Source organism: Bombus huntii, chromosome 3 (assembly GCF_024542735.1).
Source record: "Bombus huntii isolate Logan2020A chromosome 3, iyBomHunt1.1, whole genome shotgun sequence".
Classification (NCBI taxonomy): Eukaryota; Metazoa; Arthropoda; class Insecta; order Hymenoptera; family Apidae; genus Bombus; species Bombus huntii.
This window is the reverse complement of record NC_066240.1, coordinates 7,133,865-7,152,238: the sequence shown is the minus strand read 5'-3', so window position 1 is coordinate 7,152,238 and position 18,374 is coordinate 7,133,865. Positions and strand designations below refer to the sequence as shown.

General features: G+C 37.9%; 2 protein-coding genes across 2 annotated transcripts; both read left to right on the top strand.

Annotated features, from left to right (window-relative positions):
- Positions 1 to 1,805: 1,805 nt before the first annotated feature.
- LOC126863405 (uncharacterized) lies at positions 1,806 to 6,923 on the top strand. Its single transcript, XM_050613530.1, has 6 exons — positions 1,806 to 1,965; positions 2,520 to 2,891; positions 3,322 to 4,095; positions 5,105 to 5,301; positions 5,894 to 6,264; positions 6,743 to 6,923. Exons 2-4 carry the CDS (start codon positions 2,741 to 2,743, stop codon positions 5,161 to 5,163), a joined length of 984 nt encoding a protein of 327 aa, XP_050469487.1. The 5' UTR covers positions 1,806 to 1,965; positions 2,520 to 2,740; the 3' UTR covers positions 5,164 to 5,301; positions 5,894 to 6,264; positions 6,743 to 6,923.
- On the top strand, positions 6,169 to 8,983 carry LOC126863574 (probable ATP-dependent RNA helicase ddx42). The gene is made up of 4 exons (XM_050613839.1): positions 6,169 to 6,264; positions 7,910 to 8,158; positions 8,231 to 8,395; positions 8,687 to 8,983. Exons 1-4 carry the CDS (start codon positions 6,169 to 6,171, stop codon positions 8,981 to 8,983), a joined length of 807 nt encoding a protein of 268 aa, XP_050469796.1.
- The last annotated feature ends 9,391 nt before the right edge of the window (positions 8,984 to 18,374 follow it).

Sequence of the window (18,374 nt, the reverse complement as noted above, 5' to 3'; positions counted from 1 at the left end):
TGTACAATACATAAATATTTCATAAGATACCGTAGCTTGAATTCATGAAGATCGACAGTGAATACTTTGACTGCCACGTTGGTCATGTACGGCCGGTCACGGTTTCATGGCCGGTCATGGTCATTGGTGTCCGGAGCGCTTGAACTTCTTACAATTGTAAAAATTGTATGAAAATTGACAGTTAGGGCATTTTGAATATAACCGATAAGTAGAAGATAATTTGAAACAAAAAGTGCCCTATTGAACAATTAAATATGTAGCGGCACTTGACAGCAAAACCTTCCAACGGTTTCTGTCCCGTGGCTTGCTACACAAAAACCTTATCCTCGACCGGACGACTGCAGAGCAGTGGTTAGCGCCGTTGGTTACGAAAGTTTCCACAGCAGGTTCAAATCCCGACGCTCGTAGTCCGATTTTTTCTCCACGATTCATTAATGAGAAAAAAACAGCAGCACTTCACATCGACCTATACATCAGCAGCACGCTATCATGGCATATCCACCTCAAACATTTTTATTAAAACATCAATAAGAAAAAGAAATGAGAACAAATTTTGCATATAATGATGCACTGTGTTTGCATCCATATCTTTGGGGGAGGGGGGGGGGGGGGTAATTTACGAATATTATTATAAACACACCTTAGAAAATAATCGTAAACGCTGCTTTATAATCATATAATTGGAGTTAGAAGTGTTCACATATCTTAGTATTATATATAGAATGAGCAAATACTGTTTACTAATATTTTCTACACGTTTCAACAATATATTTTGGGCGTTTTGCTTACGACGAAATAACGGATGCGAATGGTTTGTTGAAATAAACGAAGACTTGTTATAATATGTCGCTATCAACTGTTAGCAAGGCGCCACAGTGGTGACCCGTGGTCACGGTCTTACAAGTACAATCAAGGAGAAGATTCACAAGGATTCAAAATGTTGAATCTATGAAAACGGTCAGAAGGAACCAAACATAAGCATATGTATTTACATGCAGGACAGTCGTGTAAAATAAATATCTTTCTTTTGCAATAAATCCTTTTACGAGTATATATCGGACATTATTTCATATAAAATAGTACTAAATTGTTGAATACTTAGTTATTTGTTGTTATTTAGAAGTCTATTTACTGCGAATGATCGAATTATTTAATTTAATTTCAATCGTTTTGAAATTATTACATTTTTGTAGGTTCAACAAGAATCAACTTAAAATTTAAATAAACAAATTAAAAAAAAACAATTTTGACTTTTCTGAGTCGCTACATTTATATCGGTCGGAGATGAAAAAACGTCGGGGTCTTTCTTTTGAAAATGTTTGGGAAGATCCTCAACGTTTGTTCAACTGTCGACTTTGTTTACAATTTAAATTGTCCTAATATCGTTATAGAAACATAATTGGGTAAATATAAAAACATGCTTAAATAAGTATTCGCAAGATATGGCTTTTAGTGACCTTAACTGCCTTTCACTTCAAATACTGTAAACATGGTTTCAAATAAACGTTTTAAATTACCTTTATTTGAAAGAAACTTATCAATTTTACTTTTGCGCTACAGATCGTGCGGGTCGCGGAACGTGACACATACTGCAATGAAAATATTACGTTCCTTGACCGTAGCATATAACCTAATCCATCCTTCGGCCGAGATAGTTAACAACTACTCAATCGTATTTGCTCAAACCCGCATTATTTCCAAGGAACTGATTTATTGCTCATAAACCATAAGAATTAGAGATTTTCCTTATTGCAGAGATCCCCAATTTATACAATACATACCTAAAGTTTACATTACGGCCAAGCATGGGATAAGTGGTCTTTTCCCTGTACGGTATTGCAGGGCCTCTTCCACCGTGAGAGCGACCGATGGTGGGGATGACGCTTATTAGTAGTTCGACATCATTTACCTATCGTCAGTTAATAACAGTTCCTCGGTCATGACTCACCTGGTTTTCGCTCTTCTGTAAGAACACTTTTACACATATCATTCGCAACACTCGTAGACACTTATACTAATCAAAACTTGTTGGAAATAATGATATTTTAATTGTTAACTCAGTGTTGAGCGATATTGTAGTTGTTAATTCAGTATGAATATCATTCAAACCATACCTATTATCTTAACTGAAATAGGAGATTGGTTGATTCATGGCGTCGATTATCTTATCGAGACGAGACGACTTACGACCTTCGTTGACACGTTATACCGCAAACGCTTTTCCCCGCGAATACGGTCGAACAAAAGTACATAGAATAACAAGGAAGTTAGTTTATATTTATACATATATATCGAAGAACCTAGGTGGATTTCAAATTTTATTTGATGTAGATCAACCTAATATAATATTAATGTCTCTATAAGATAATAACTAACAAGACGACAAAACGATCAAAATACAAGTAGTCCGATAGAAATTTTACATTGTAAAATTTTCATATTTTAACGAAACTTTGAATTAACAATAATACGCAATGTTTTCATAATGAATAATTGTATGATATTTTTTAACTTTTTAGGCAAGATTCAACAAGGACGTATTAGACAACACTGAATCTGCGAAGGCGAAAATCGGGGGGGGGGAGGGCTGAATGTGCTAATTAATTCCGCTAGGACTGTTGTCTACGAAAATATCTACGATTTCAAGAACAAGAAGCCACATTCTGCTGACCTGTATAGACGCGTTTTCGAAACTAACGTGTAGGGGTTATTTAACATAACACGCTTAGTGGCCGGCTTGATGGCGGGGTTGGCGGGCGCTCCACCACCTGTTTCGGATACTCGAGGCACCTGGAGATCCGTGAAGAACAGCGCAGAGGTCCTTATAGATCCAATGAAACTAAGAGAGCGTGTTCTTGCACTTTTTTTTCCCGAAGAAAAGCCCGTGACAGGTATGTTAGTATTACGACTAGACTGCGAATGTTTAGGAATTCTTATTTTTATACGTACAATAAAAAAAAACATGTATGCAGAATAAATGCATAAACATTCACAGTTTATTCACGATTATGTGTATTTAGATGTAAATTTGTGACTATCAATATGTTGACACAAACTATCAGTAATTTGGATCAATCATCGAGTCCTTCAAACTACGAGTTTATCATTCTCACAAACAAGAAAGTAATGGCTTTTAATAAACCATTCATAAAATTCATATCGCGCATTTTTGCTTTATTTCAGTTCGATGATGCACGTCATTAATATGTTATCCTGTAATAATTTCATTGGAGTCATTGTTCATTAATAAACCGTCATGGTTTAAATGTCTATTTGAAAATAACGTACAATAAAATCACTGAAATCTTTGTTCACATTTAGCTCCTCAGGGAAAAAAGGAAAAACAGGAGCAGAGCACCACGGAAGAAGAATCAAAAGGCGACGAAACCATCAAGGAAGTCGCTCATTGGATTCCAGCATACTACGAGGATTCGTGGGTAAAGGACGTAAATTCGTGGACAACTGAAGAGAATGCGTGGACAACTGGCGTGAATGTCTGGACGAGGGAATTAAATTCGTGGATAAGTGGCTTTAAGCCGCGTTCAAGTAACGCGAATTCGTGGACGAATACAGTGTATCAGCGGACAAATAAATTGTATCCGCAGACGAATAAATTTTATCCGCGGACGAATGTTGTGTATCCGCCGACGAATGTTGTGTATCCGCCGACGACTGTTGTGTATTCGCCGACGAATGTTGTGTATCCGCCGACGAATGTTGTGTATCCGCAGACGAATTGTGAGTTTCCGCAGACGAATTGTGAGTTTTCGCAGACGAATTGTAAGTTTACGCAGACGAATTGTGAGTTTACGCAGACGAATTGTGAGTTTACGCAGACGAATTGTGAGTTTACGCAGACGAATTGTGAGTTTACGCAGACGAATTGTGAGTTTACGCAGACGAATTGTGAGTTTCCGTGGACGAATTGTGAGTTTCCGTGGACGAATTGTGAGTTTCCGTGGACGAATTGTGAGTATCCGCAAATGAATCGTGAGTATCCGCGGACGAATTTTGGGTGTCCGTGGATGAATTATGAGTATCCGTGGAAGAAACCTGATTATTTGCGGACGAATCCTGATATTGTACAGATGCTTGGTGAGTATTAGCGGGCGAGTGCCAAATATGTGTGGTTGAATGGCAAGTATGTATGGACGACTGGCAGGTATGTGTGGGTGAAGGACAGGTACGTGTGGATGGATGGTGACAATTAACGATCAAATACGCAGAATTTGTGCACAAATGGGGAGAATTCGTGCACAAATTTTGAGAATTCGCGGACGAATCTCCACAACTTCTGAACAAATCTCCAGAATACGTGTATAAATCGTAAGATTCCTGAGATGAATTACGACAATTCTTGGACAAATGACAAGAAATCTTTGATAAATGGCAAGAATCTGTGGTTACATGGCGAGAATTCAATTTCAGATGTCGAAAATCCGCGTTCAAATGGCAAGTAGCCGTGGTCAATGGGTGAAAATACAGTTATAGATTTAAGCTACTGGTACTATCGAGGAAAAGATCCACTAAGCATTTATAGTTATGGTTTTATGCAGAGATACAGTGGCAACTAAACATAAGCATATGTATTTATAAGTAGGACAGTCGTGTAAAATACATAATCTCTCTTTTGCAATAAATCTTTTTACAAATATATATCCGACATTATCTAATATAAAATACTACTTAATTGCTGAATACTTAGTTATTTGTTGTCATTTAGAAATCTACTTACTGTGAATTATCGAATTATTTAATTTAATTTCAGTCGTTTTGAAAGTATTACTTTTTTTTTTGGAGCTTCAACAGGAATCAACTTAAGTAATACGATTTTTATTACGAAAGGTACCGTTTCGTTTTTAACAATATAAAGAATTTTGTGTATATATTTATAACATACATATTTAAAACTTCTTAGAATATACTTGTAAATGCAAACTACAATGAAAATATTACTTCCCATGACCGTATTATATAATCTAATCCATACTTCCGCCGAGGTAGTCAACAACTACTCAATCGTATTTGCTCGAACCCGCATTATTTCCAAGGAACTGATTTATTGCTCATAAACCATAAGAATTAGAGATTTTTCTTATTGCAGAGACCGTGAGGTTTTACGATATGTGCTTAGAAATACTATCACGGCAATTTGTGGATTAAGTGGTCTTTTCCCTGTATGGTATTGCAGGGCCTCTTCCACCGCGAGAGCGACCGATGGTGGGGATAACGCTTATTAGTAGTTCGACATCATTTACCTGATCGTCAGTTAATAACAATTCCTCCGTCAAGACATACCAGGTATCCGCTCTTCCGCAAGAACACTTACACTTGTCATTCAAACACTCGTAGACACTTATAGTAATCAAAAGTTGTTGGAAATAGTGATATTTTAATTGGTAACTCAGTGTTGATATTTCAATTGTTGACTCAGTGCTAAGTGATATTTTAATTGTTAATTCAGTGTGAATATCATTCAAACCACCCCTATTCTCTTAACTCAAATAGGCGAGTGTTTGATTCGTGGCGTCGATTATCTTATCGAGACGAGACGACTTACGACCTTCGTTGACGCGTTATATCGCGAACGCTTTTCCCCGCGAATACGGTCGAACAAAAGTACATAGAATAAGAAGGAAATTAGTTTATATTTATACTTATATATCAGAAGAAACTAGGTGGATTTCAAATTTCATTTGATGTAAATCAACCTAATATAATATTAATGTCTCTATAAGATAATAACTAACAAGACGACAAAATGATCAAAATACAAGTAGTCCGATAGAAATTTTACATTGTAAAATTTTCATGTTTTAACGAAACTTTGAATTAACAATAATACGCAATGTTTTCATAATGAATAATTGTATGATATTTTTTAACTTTTGAGGTGAAGTTCGACAAGGACGTATTAGAGAGCATTGAATCTGCGAAGATGAAATTCGGGAGCGTGAGCGTGCTAATTAATTCCGCTAAGGTTGTTGCCAACGAAAATATATACAATTTCAAGAACAAGATGCCACATTCTGCTGACCTGTGTAGACACGTTTTCCAAACTAACGTGTGGAGTTTATTTAATATAACGCGCTTAGTGGTCGGCTTGATGGCGGAGTACGATCCGCTTTTAATAAACAAACACGAATTATGCCAAACCCTTCGTACATGATGCCCGGCGCTCCACCACCTGATTCAGATGGTGATGGCACCTTGAGACCCGTGGGGTACAGCGTGGTGGACTGTACACATCCAACGCTACCACGGGTACGTATTCTTGCACTTTTTCCTTTTCCCAAAGAAAACCCTGTCACAAGTATGTTAGTATTACGACTAGAATATGAATGTTTAGGAATTTTTACTTTTATACGTGCAATAAAAAAAGCATGTATGAAGAATAAATGCATAAACATTCACAGTTTATTCACGATTATGTGTGTTTAGATGTATATTTGTTGCTATCAATATGTTGACATAAACCATCAGTAGTCTGAGTCAACCATTGAGTCGTTCAAACTATGAGTTTATCATTCTCACAAACAAGAAAGTAATGGCTTTTAATAAACCATTCATAAAATTCATATCGTGCGTTTTTGTTTCACTTCAATTCGATGATGCACGTCGTTAATATGTTATCCTACAATAATTTCATTGAAGTCTCTATTCATCAATAAGCCGACGTCGTTTAAATGTCTGTTCGTAAATAATGTACAATAAAATCACTGAAATCTTTCTACACATTTAGCACCAGAAGAAAGGAAGGAAGAAAAGCGGTGGAGCACCACGATAAGCGCAGTAAAACGCTACGAAATCAGCGAGGAAGTCGCTCATTGGATTTCATTATACTTCGAGAATTCCTGGATAAGGACCTAAATTCGTGGACAACTGACACGACGAGAATTCGTTTCTGAACTACAAGAATTCGTGTATGAACAACGAGAATTCATGTATGAACAACGAGAATTTCTGTATGAACGACGAGAATTCGAGTATAAACGACGAGAATTCGAGTATGAACGACGAGAATTCGAGTATAGAACGACGAGAATTCGAGTATAGAACGACGAGAATTCGAGTATAGAACGACGAGAATTCGAGTATAGAACGACGAGAATTCGTGTATGAACGACGAGAATTCGAGTATGAACAACGAGAATTCGAGTATAAACGACGAGAATTCGAGTATGAACGTCGAGAATTGGAGTATAGAACGACGAGAATTCGAGTATAGAACGACGAGAATTGGAGTATAGAACGACGAGAATTCGTGTATGAACGACGAGAATTCGAGTATGAACGACAAGAATTCGAGTATAAACGACGAGAATTCGAGTATGAACGACGAAAATTCGAGTACTAACAACAAGAATTCGTGTATGAACGGCGAGAATTCGAGTATGAACGACGAGAATTCGAGTATAAACGTCGAGAATTCGAGTATAGAACGACGAGAATTCGAGTATAGAACGACGAGAATTCGAGTATAGAACGACGAGAATTCGTGTATGAACGACGAGAATTCGAGTATGAACGACAAGAATTCGAGTATAAACGACGAGAATTCGAGTATGAACGACGAAAATTCGAGTACTAACAACAAGAATTCGTGTATGAACGGCGAGAATTCGAGTATGAACGACGAGAATTCGAGTATGAACGTCGAGAATTCGAGTATAAACGACGAGAATTCGAGTATAGAACGACGAGAATTCGAGTACTAACAACAAGAATTCGTGTATGAACGACGAGAATTCGAGTATGAACGACGAGAATTCGAGTATAAACGTCGAGAATTCGAGTATAGAACGACGAGAATTCGAGTATAGAACGACGAGAATTGGAGTATAGAACGACGAGAATTCGAGTATAAACGACGAGAATTCGAGTATAAACGACGAGAATTCGAGTATAGAACGACGAGAATTCGAGTATGAACGACGAGAATTCGAGTATGAACGACAAGAATTCGAGTATGAACGACAAGAATTCGAGTATAAACGACGAGAATTCGAGTATGAACGACGAAAATTCGAGTACTAACAACAAGAATTCGTGTATGAACGACGAGAATTCGAGTATGAACGACGAGAATTCGAGTATGAACGACGAGAATTCGAGTATAGAACGACGAGAATTGGTGTATAGAACGACGAGAATTGGTGTATAGAACGACGAGAATTGGAGTATAGAACGACGAGAATTGGAGTATAGAACGACGAGAATTGGAGTATAGAACGACGAGAATTCGAGTATGAACGACAAGAATTCGAGTATAAACGACGAGAATTCGAGTATGAACGACGAAAATTCGAGTACTAACAACAAGAATTCGTGTATGAACGGCGAGAATTGGAGTATAGAACGACGAGAATTGGAGTATAGAACGACGAGAATTGGAGTATAGAACGACGAGAATTGGAGTATAGAACGACGAGAATTGGAGTATAGAACGACGAGAATTGGAGTATAGAACGACGAGAATTGGAGTATAGAACGACGAGAATTGGAGTATAGAACGACGAGAATTGGAGTATAGAACGACGAGAATTGGAGTATAGAACGACGAGAATTGGAGTATAGAACGACGAGAATTGGAGTATAGAACGACGAGAATTGGAGTATAGAACGACGAGAATTGGAGTATAGAACGACGAGAATTCGAGTATAAACGACGAGAATTCGAGTATAGAACGACGAGAATTCGAGTATGAACGACGGGAATTCGAGTATGAACGACGAGAATTCGAGTATGAACGACGAGAATTCGAGTATGAACGACGAGAATTCGAGTATGAACGACAAGAATTCGAGTATAAACGACGAGAATTCGAGTATGAACGACGAAAATTCGAGTACTAACAACAAGAATTCGTGTATGAACGGCGAGAATTCGAGTATGAACGACGAGAATTCGAGTATGAACGTCGAGAATTCGAGTATAGAACGACGAGAATTCGAGTATAGAACGACGAGAATTCGAGTATAGAACGACGAGAATTCGAGTATAGAACGACGAGAATTGGAGTATAGAACGACGAGAATTGGAGTATGAACGACGAGAATTGGAGTATGAACGACAAGAATTCGAGTATAAACGACGAGAATTCGAGTATGAACGACGAAAATTCGTGTATGAACGACGAGAATTCGAGTATGAACGACGAGAATTCGAGTATGAACGACGATAATTCGAGTATGAACGACGAGAATTCGAGTATGAACGTCGAGAATTCGAGTATAGGACGACGAGAATTCGAGTATAGAACGACGAGAATTCGAGTATAGAACGACGAGAATTCGAGTATAGAACGACGAGAATTGGAGTATAGAACGACGAGAATTCGAGTATAGAACGACGAGAATTCGAGTATGAACGACGAGAATTCGAGTATGAACGACAAGAATTCGAGTATAAACGACGAGAATTCGAGTATGAACGACGAGAATTCGAGTACTAACAACAAGAATTCGTGTACGAACGACGGGGAATTCGTGGATCAACGAAGAGTATTTCTTCATCAGCGAGAGGTATCCGTTCATCGGCGACAAGTATCTGTTCATCAGCGACAAGTATCCGTTTATCAGCGATAAATATTTGTTCATCAGCGACAAGTATTCGTTCATCAGCGAGAAGTATCCGTTCATCAATGACGAGTAGTCGTTCATCAACGACGAGTATCCGTTCATCAACAATAAGTATCTGTGGATGAATTGCAAGTATGTGTGGTCGAATGGTGACAATTCGCGGTCAAATGGGGAGAATTTGTGCACAAATTTCCAGAATTCGTGGACAAATCTTCAGAATTCGTGTATAAATGGCTAGATTTTTTAGATAAATTATGACAATTCTTGAACAAATGACGACAAATCTTTGATAAATGACGAGAATGTGTGGTTAAATTGCGAGAATCCATGGTCAGATGTCGAGAATCCGCTTTCAAATGCGAGTATCCGTGGCCAAACGGCGAGAATGCAGTTATAGATATAAGCTATTGGTATGTGTGGCGGATCGGTACCAACAGGACGTCGACAGGTCGAGGCATCAACGCGGTCGTAACACTTCCCGGGCGATCCGCGGTACCAACCGCCAACACCAGAGGGATACTGCGACGACAACGAGTCTGTCTGTCTCGCTAGCGGTTGAATATACGGTGTCACGATACAAATACCGCATCTAGCGAGACTCCCTCTACGTCTAAGGCAGGGACTACCGGGCATAGCCTTACTGACGAGTCCACCGGTAGTCCCGAGACGAAACGCGAATTCTCTTTTTACCTAGCTCAAACTACATTTCCACCAAAAATACAATGAGTACAAAGAAAAGACTATCTTAAGCTCAAATGACAAACAAAATCAAAACAAAACAAAATCAGTAATAACAAATAATAACAACTGTTATATCCGTAATCTTGTCATAAAACATAATCCATCCCTCGATCAAGATAGCCACCAGCTGCTAAGACATATCAACTCAGGCCCATAATAATCCTAAGCAACCGCCACAAAATTTAGGGTTTTTTACAGTCCATTGTTACAAACATTTTAAAAGTGGAGAAGTTCCTTAGAGTTATTGCTTATTGCGATAAAACATGGGAAAAGCTTTCCCAACTCTACTCTCGAGTAACCGTTGGTGGAGAACGGTCCATACTCATCAATATTTTCACATAAATATCGCCATCACAGGCCATATTCTTACTTGCTATTGTCCTTTCGATTAGAATACATCTCAGTTTGTTAGTCAATTAGTCGATATCTAAACTTGTTATCTCTAAAACTCAGATAGAAAGCATCTCACTCAGAGCGTTTTGTGTAATGTTGTTATAAAAGGAAAAATAAGGCATATCAAAGTTGACAATAATTTTGTATTCCATACATGGTATTATTCTGTGATTACCCTAGAAATGTCAAGATTTTTCAAAAAAAAATTATAAAAAAAGAATAACGGACATAGAAGAAGACAGTTCAGTGTGCGATGAACAAGAAACTTCAGCAACTGAAAACGGCATGGAAACACATGAAGAGCTATTTACAACCGAATCAGAGTTGACCATTATAAATAAGCCTTTACGTAAGGACAAAAAGGAAAGAAATTATCGTTGACAGCAGAGAATGAGACTGGGCCCGATGGAACAGTTTGGAAAGAAATAGATGCAAGTCCCAAACCTGGCAGGACATCAGTTCATAATATTTTTAGAGATATGCTAAACGTATATAATGAAAGGATAAGTAAAGACGGTATTTTATATTATCGTTGATCACCGTATAAGGGATCATATAATAAAATGTAAGGAAGAAGAAGCATTTAGAGTATTGGGAACTAAGTGGGAGCTAGATGCAACAAAACTAGGTGCATTTATTGCTCTGCTATATGCCCGCGGTGCATATCAGGCAAAAAATTTAGATATTTCATATTTGTGGAATAAAATTTGGACACCTGCATTTTTTTCAAAAACAATGACTTTGCTGAAGTTATGAGGTTTATAAGATTTAATAAGAAGAGCGAAAGAAGTCAACGTTTATAAACCAATAAATTTGCAATGGTATCTACAGTATGTGGCCAATTTGTCGAGAATTCACAAAATTGTTATAAATCTGGTGCATACATTATAAAGAATCACAGGAAAAAACCATGCAATAAAACTATCAACAAGTTCAGATTCATTACTACAAAAAGCTTGTCAAGTAAAAAATTGTAAAGGTTAAAAAATTACGAAAATTTGTTTAAGATGCGGGAAATATTTATGCGGCAAATCTACAATTGATAATAAGACAGTTTGTAAAAAATGCAGCGAAGTTGAATAAGAAATTTTATGGAAGTTTATAATTTTATATACATTTAGTTATAAATTAACCGTTATCTAAGTTAAATCATAAAAACTATTACTTCTTTAATCACCGGTCATTTTGACCGCACACGGTAGGAATAGGTAGACACGAAATGTCGGTAGGTTTAGTGTTAATTACGTACGATTTAGAGATTTTTCTTACTGTCGAGACCCTTAATTTATACAATACATACTGAAAATTGGGTCACTTCTTAGAGTTATTGCTCATTACGGTGAAACATGGTATAAGAGGTACTCGATGACCGTTTCCACCGGCAAGTGACCTTTGGTGGGGGACAGCGACCACACATCACTGGTTTTCCTTCCCGACATCATCGTCAAAGAATAACTCTTCGCTAAAAACACTTTCTACATCTATCACACATAACGTTCATAAACATTTATATTCTTCAAAGATTGTGTGGCGGATCGGTATCAACAGGACGCTGACAGGACGAGGCATCAACGCGGCGCAACACCTCCCGGGCGATCCGCTGGTACCAACCGCCAACATTAGAGGGCTACGACGACAACGAGTCTGTCTGTCTAACTCGCTAGCGGTCGAATATACGAGCGATTGATACAAATACCGCACCTAGCGAGACTCCCTCTACGTCTAAGACAGGGACTACCGGGCATAGCCTTACTGACGAGTCCACCGGTAGTCCCGGGACGAAACGCACTCTCTCTCTCTATCTTTTCATCCGTCACAATTGTTGAAAAGGAATAGTCATATTGTAATTGATAACTCAGTATTAAGCAATATTGTAATTGTTAACGCAGTATTAAGCGATATTGTAATTGCTAACTCAGTGTAAATATCATTCAAACCACCCCTATTATTTTAACCGAAATAGGCAATCGGCTGATTCGTGGCGTGAATCGAGTCGAAAAATTACGACTGTTGTTGACGCGCTATACTGCGAACGCGTCTCCCCGCGAATACAGTCGAACAAAATCTTTGAGGGATAATCTACGAATATTATTATAAACATACCTTAGAAAATAATCGTAAATGCTGGTTTATAATCATATAATTGAAGTTAGAAGTGTGCACATACCTTACTTTTATATATATTATACAATGAGCGAGTACTGTTTACTAATATTTTCTACACGTTTCAACAATATATTTTGGGCGTTTTGCTTACGACGAAATAACGAATGCGAATGGTTTGTTGAAATAAACAAAGTCTTGTTATAATATGTCGCTATCAACTGTTAGCAAGGCGCCACGGTGATCACCCGTGACCACGAATAAGATAAACGGTCCATTGGGGAAGAATGTTGCCTTATATCATCAATTTATTATTATTTTGCCATTATATGCTTTGCATAATAAAAATATTCCCGTGGCGTCCTGAGCGAAACATGTGATTTCGGCGTGGCAGTCAAAGTGTTAATATCTATAATTGACTAAACTGCAACCGTAAAAATCCAATACACGAAAATAGTAGAAAACAAAATTATCCGTAATAAATACTATTACTACTAGAAACGCGTTGAAATTTCATAACAGATCAATACACAAAATTCTCTTTTAAAGAAGAAAGTAGATCGAGATACGAAGTTAGTATATATATACTACTACAGTCGGGGACATAAGAGAAGAAGAATAAAAGAGGGATGAAAAGCGAAACAGCAGCCGCTGAGTGGAAGTCGCATACGAAGCTCTGGGTAACTTATCACTTTCCCTTAATCCGGATCAGCGGGACGACGGAACACCGGGCGATGTTCAGGCTTGCACCGTTAAATATTCAGAAGAAGTCTGGCCCGGTGTAAATCAGAGAGGCAAACCGCCCTCTCTGCCAACCCCTTCTTGGCTCTCCGATGCATTGCTCCCACGTGGATGCTTCGATACACATACATACATTCGACTATACGACTCATCCCAACATGTTCTTTTTCGACGTGGACGGGCCAATGAGATTTAACTACCATTCTTTGTTATTTACACCCGCTGTCCACCGTGAAAAAGAGAAGGGCCGTGAACAAAGCGCGCGCTATTCGAATAAAAGTGAGGTCGTTTAATGTGGCCCCCGAGTAATTGTTTAGTTCCATTGCCGAGAGAATGGAGCCACGAGATTTTGGAGCGATGGTGTCTTGGAAAGAAAGGGAAGGATAGATTATTTCTATGGAAAGGTTAGGTTAAGGTTAAACCACCTGACTATCTCGTTCAACGAAGAACTGTGAAAATGCCGATTATAAAATTGTACAAATTGTTAAAAAACTAAAACTAGGAAAATAAAACTTTTAGATATACGTAATATAGTAAAAAGCTATTTTCCACATTTCGGTTTATCTATAAACGCACAAGCGTTTCTCGGTCTAATCACCACGACGGTCGGACGAGCGACGAATTCTTCGTGTTATTCTTAAGGGGTGGCATGACGGAGAGCAGAACAGAAAGGAGGGGGGAAAGGCGAGTCTCTTATTGGGATCCAAGAAATATATGGGCGGAAATAAGCCCCTGGCATCGTCAAGATGAAAGGACGATAAAGGCAGGTCGAGTGACCGGAGGCATGCAAATTGATAGTAATAGCTATCCTCCACTGTCTCTCTACCTTCGAGTCCCTTTTCCATGTTCTTTAGAGGATTCCCCCCTCGTGCCACATCCTTGGAATCCTCGCGTGCGCCATGTGACATCGATCATTTTGATTTACCACCGTTTACGTTATTATCCGCAGGAAACGCAACGAGACAAAAGGAACTACTCTATCTTGATTATGTCAACTGCCGACTGATTTGTATGTTTTCGACATCGATACGAGTTTCAGTTTCAGTTTCAATACATATTTCGTGTGTTTGGCTTCTTTTGGGGGGAAGAAGAGATATTATCGTAACTACTTGGAAGAATGTTTTTAGATAAGGAATGTATGTATACAAATAAACTAACTGAAGAGGTTTGATTATGTTTCAGATGGAGAATACTAAAAAATGCAAAATACCGAGAATACAAAATGGTTATTCTTAATCGAATTTTATTAACTTGCGACTTTTACGAAGCTTTTATGCAAGAACTTCGCTAATAAACATTCAGTTTCGAACGTTTGGAGTGGTGTAACTGAAACCCTCAAATTCCTAAGTTTCTTTAGACTACTCGCAAAAAAATCACAACTTATATCAAAAAGACCAAAACTAAAAAGCAAAGCGAACCAATGTAAAATAAAAAGCCACTCTGTCATTATTCACGCAGCTCAAGAATCACGAGTTTCTTGATAACAAGCATTCATCAGTGAGGGAGCCGCGACAAAACATTTTTGAATCGTTAGAAAAGTTCAGCAGGTAGCAGAATCGTTGCTTTTCGGGTGAAACTGTGCGCATAGCGACCGAGAGCCGAGGCATGAAAAAGATTTTCAAGCGGCGCTGGTCTTTTCCCCGTTCTGGGTTCGGTGAAAGACTTTCGCCACGCGGAGAAGTTGGCCGCTGGAAAATACCTGGGTACGTAGGGAACCACTCGACCCAAAAAGCATTCGAGGAGGTTGTCGACGAAATATGAACGACTGGCATGAATACAAGCCAGGGATCGGGTTTGCACGCGTTATTCATCCTTGCGGGGTTGTTTCACCGCCGACACGCCCCGCTACGAAAAGTACAGGCGCAAAAGTATGCGACCTCTTGAAAATCCGCGAGAGCATCACTCGAAACTTAAAACTTGCGGAATGTAGGTACTGAAACATATGCTTCTTTACCGCGCGTATTTCGCCCCGAAGCAAGATACTCTCTCAAGATCGGACCAGTTCCCATAAAACTACCAACTACGCGGACGACTCTTCCGGTTTTGACCCTGTTTCGTCTACACGATTCTTTAATTCAAAGATATGAAATTGGAAATACGAAATATATTTCGAATGTTTTACGAATATCGTTGCCATATTTTTCCGATATAAAAATTATAGGAGAAGATTAGGTACACCTAATATCTAAAATATGATAATTGATACCTTTGAAATCAATGTTCTTTTTGTAAATATTTCTCAAGAGAAATCTCGCAACTAAATTTAATAAAAAGTTTTAGCGATGGGATTGCTTAAGCGTGACTTGAAAATTATCCACGTGGAAACGTTCACATAAATAGTCCCCGTAATATACATAATTATATTTCGCTAGTTATATTTTACAAAATATAGAACTTTGTTTAAAGATTTGAGATGTAATCGGTGATTCGACGTCTAATAGAGGGTGAAAAGAGAAAACGAAATAATTCCAGTGGAAAGATTACGTCATAAACAATCACTGAAACTCGACGTGTCAATGGGAGGATTAAGATTCATCGTCTTTCACCAGGATGGGATACACGCTCACAATGTTTTACGTTACGGAGGAAAATGATATTCCGGTTGGCTCAGTCACAGTCCCTGATGACTGTGTAAAGAGCTTGGTATCCATCAACCCACATTGTTCCCCCTCATCCCTTTCATTACTCTAACCCGCCTTACCACTCTATACCCTATCACACTTGCTGCCGCTTACCGTGGAACTTCTTTGTCCCGAAAATGGGATCGTCGCAGAACCATTGAAAACAGGCTAGATCGTTACACATTCTTGCTCTTTAAGCACAACTTTACCTCTAAACTACGACGCCAGTCCCTATTACATTATTACGATATCTATGTTTCGTTTATTCATCATTGTTTTATTTAGATCACTGGTAAAATATATGATAAGTAATTTCCATATTCAATAGTTAATTTTATATATAGCTTATGAAAACTATCCTTTTATTTGGCTGTATTAAATATATATTTTTGCACACTAGTGAACATTTAGAAAACGATTCCTTAATTGGTTATGCATAAAATTTCATAGATTTATCGCCCATTTACTTGTAATATCACATATGTAATGTTAATGTTTATATTTATTCAATTAATATTCTTGTTAATATTGATGTTCATATTTATGCAATTATGATTGTCGTTAATATTAATATCTATAGTAATTATCAATTAAAAATGCTGAATAAATTTAACGTCATATATTGATATGTAAATATAAATGATATTGTAACAAATTGCGTTTTTAAGCAGACTATTGTGACGAACTATAAGTACGTTAAATCAGGTATTGATATAATAAAATCGTCCAAGAACTTGGATATTCTTAAACTAACGAAATATTTAAAAAAATATACTAAAACCATCTCTGTTCGTCCACACTGTTTCCTTTTCATGAAAAGCAATTTGAGATCTTGATCTCTTTAGACCGTATAAATCAAAAGATTCAACGTCCTTTTACCAATTAAGGTATCCCATTCCTGAGCAACCTTAAAAAAGAGAGAAGAAAAAAAAGGAATCTCTCAACGAAAGCTTTCAAGCTTTCCATTTTCATATCCAACGATTTCCTGAACGTCTAACGATCATTATGCCTGTCTACTCGGTCGTGATGAAAATCTCATACCGGATAATGAAAATCATTCAAATTGTATTTATGAATTCGAAAGTTTTTCCTACAAACCACAGCGCCGCGGCCAAGCCCGTAAGAAACTTTAAATAAAATTCATTTGAGAGATTCGTGATCTGGCATTACCATAAATTTGCAAGCTATCCACCGCGGTCTTGGAATTTATTTCAGCTTCAGCTAGCAGGACAATCCTGAGAGAATCTCGAAATTCTGCCGTGAACGCACTTACGAACTTCTTTTCTATCGTAATGGTACTTATAAGTTGTTAGACGCATAAGGAGGACATTGTTATACGTATAATGCTCGATTATAACATAGATTGAGCTAATTTTAGGAACGTACCTTTTTTTTCATAAATAAAATTTTAATTTCGCAATTTGCTTCACAAACTGATAAGTTATAGATAGACATCGGAAAAGATTTGTTTCATCTACTAAATATTATAAAAAGCATTATACTTTGGATATTTATATATATTTTTCTACATATTATATTCGTCCTATAGATTTTTGCAAGTCTAATTTTTCTATAAATACATAAATATCTGCAGTCTAAGTACAGATGTAGAAACGAATTTTACTAATACAGAAAACACGCAACGTAATCAGTATAATCGCCGAATTCAATGATCTCGATGTAACAACACGTTGAGCGCGACAAGGGACATTTCTACGCGTGGAGCGGTAGTGTCGTTCTCCTCGTACTCGTAATGTAATGTCCTCGCGAGAACGTACCGGGAACTACATTATCCCCTGTTGCACGCCGGCTACATCCCCTGACCAATTGTCCCGGTTGTAAATTACCAGGGCCAGACCCGAATTCCGCGTGGGATTCCTCGTCGTCGCACTTACAAGCACGTGTGCGTGCTCTTGAACGCGTAAACATCTCGGCCCAGTGGCAGTCTACGGATTATGCGCGTGAATTTCGAAGGTCGACACTCTCTACACAGACACGAATACGACGAGGATACAGGCGCTAGAAGCAATCGACGACTAGGAGCACGTCGATGCTTCAAATCTCTCTTGCACAAGTGGCGCGACTTTTTTATCGATTTCTGTAATGTTATAAATTGAAGGGAATAATGAAGGATTTTTTAATTCTGATTATATTGCAAGGTATGATAAAAATGACAAAGAATGTTTCTTACTA